General features: G+C 52.0%; 1 protein-coding gene across 1 annotated transcript; it reads left to right on the top strand.

Moving 5' to 3' along the window:
• LOC125547687 (zinc finger protein GIS3-like) lies at positions 1–649 on the top strand (the record flags this gene model as incomplete). The annotated part of the gene is given in 1 exon segment (XM_048711492.1): positions 1–649. A coding segment is annotated over 1 exon segment (269 nt), but the record flags the coding sequence as incomplete, so codon positions are not given.
• Between the last annotated feature and the right edge of the window lie 1,389 nt (positions 650–2,038).

The raw sequence follows: 2,038 nt of genomic DNA, 5'->3' as shown, positions 1-2,038 counted from the left end.
TCCACGTCTCCCACGGCTGCGTCTTCCCCTCCGGCCGCGCCACCCCGGCCTCCGCCTCGCCGGCCGTGTTCTCCTACGCGCCGACGGCCTCCTCCGCGGCCCAGGCCGCCGCGGCGCCCTACGTCGTGCAGGCCGACGTGGTGGACCACCACGGCCGGAGGCTCCACGCCGCCAGCTTCCCGAGATACCCCGGCATGGTGATGGCGCCGGAGCCGATGGCCGCCGCGCCCGAGGACGCGCTGGGGCTGGACCTGCAGCTCAGCTTGTGACGACTCCGGTCGATCGAGAGCCGCGTACACTGTTGCTCCGGTAAAAAAGGAAGGGATGAATTACCCACCCACGCACTACCACTAGTACCTGCATGCGTCCGAACCAAAGCTCGATCGATCGATCCTCGCTAGTACTACTAGGTAATTAAACTAGCTAGCGGTAGTAAGTAAAGTATAAGTAATTTTTAGCTTCCGGGCTAGCTTTGGAGTGTTAAGCCGGCCGACCGCCTTGTAACCGAACCAACTCCTCCCGTACGTTCTTGATATGATCCGAGGTCGATCGATGACGCCTTGTAAATTCTTGGTCAAACCCATTCACCCATCCATCATCCATCTCTGCCATTTGCAGTGTTGATCAATATCACCCATTTTCTTGTTCTTGTTGATGTGTTAATCGCAATCGGTACGTCCATCGACGAGGACATGTGTTTGATTTGTGAAGGATCCATTTATTTAGCAAAAAAATAAATTGTGAAGGAGAGTTCAAACAACCAAAAAAAAATCAAGGATGTTCACATGCATGACAATTACGCAAGTGTATTCTAAACGGGCATGCATATGCACATCCATTTATAATCAAGGCGGCAGGCACTTGGTGATAGGTGAGTGCACCATGAGTCAGTTCCCCGCTTGTTCCATTTCCATCATGCCACCTAATAAACTTTGTTTGCCCCCTTTTAATTATGTCTGGTTGCCCTAATTGACAATCTCCTATTTCAGCATGCATGGCACACTACTACTACTAGTGCTGACCAATTAGCACCAGTAACAATCTTACTTCCTCTAGAATTAACCCAGGAGAAGGCCACTTTTGGCTGCAGTCGACAGTTACCCATATAGGCCGGCCATAACTACTCACCATCAGCTAGCAGGCACACACGTACATGTACACATGCAATATTTACCTGCATATTTTACGGATACACATGCATCACGAGCGGGCGAGCGAGTACGTGTGGGCGTGGGCGCATGGGTGATTGGACGCGACACCGCACGCAAGGCGTTGAAGAGTGCACCACCAAAGCTAGCGTGCGTGCGTGCGTGCGTGCGTGCATGGGTGATGGAACAAACCTTGTTCCGAGTGCATGCAAAAGGCGCCTGCGTTTGGCGCACCGTGCAGCGCCTCTTCGCTCCCGGCCAAACCGGCCGTGCGATATCCACTCACCCCGCCACCGCTCACCGCACCCTGCGTGTCAACCCCACAGCACGCCCTCCACTGTGCAGTCACAAATTCACCATGCATGGGTGCATGCATAGGCAATTAGGCCTCCGTTCCTAAATATAAGTCTTTGTAGAGATTTCAATAAATGACTACATACGGAGCAAGATGAGTGAATCTATATTCTAAAATCTGTCTACATACATCTGTATGTTGTAATCCATTTAAAACGTCTAAAAAGACTTATATTTAGTGCTCCTCCATGCACGCTCAAATTCGACTCTAATTTCTTGATTCTTGCGCTGTTACGTGTAGTGCTCATCCGGCGTGCCACTGTGCGCGCATGTGGCCGAGGCAACAGGAGTCCACGCACGCATACGCGCTGGCTAATTTTTCTACTTATGGCAACTTAGCGAGGACTCAAAGGACACCGGGTAGTGGGTACTTGTGCTGCTGCCGGTGCGGTAATCAAACACAAACGCAAACACAAACACAAACACAGACACAGTGGCTGAGAACAGCAAGTCCGGAGATTTCTTTTTATGGTAATGTCTGGCGAACGGAACCCCCTCGCACAGAGAGATTCCCAGGTCCGAACGGGCCACGTTTC

The sequence above is a fragment of the Triticum urartu genome, chromosome 3 (genome assembly GCF_003073215.2).
Source record: "Triticum urartu cultivar G1812 chromosome 3, Tu2.1, whole genome shotgun sequence".
NCBI classification, from domain to species: Eukaryota; Viridiplantae; Streptophyta; class Magnoliopsida; order Poales; family Poaceae; genus Triticum; species Triticum urartu.
The sequence above is the reverse complement of the archived record's forward strand: the minus strand, read 5'-3'. Positions and strand labels throughout refer to the sequence as shown.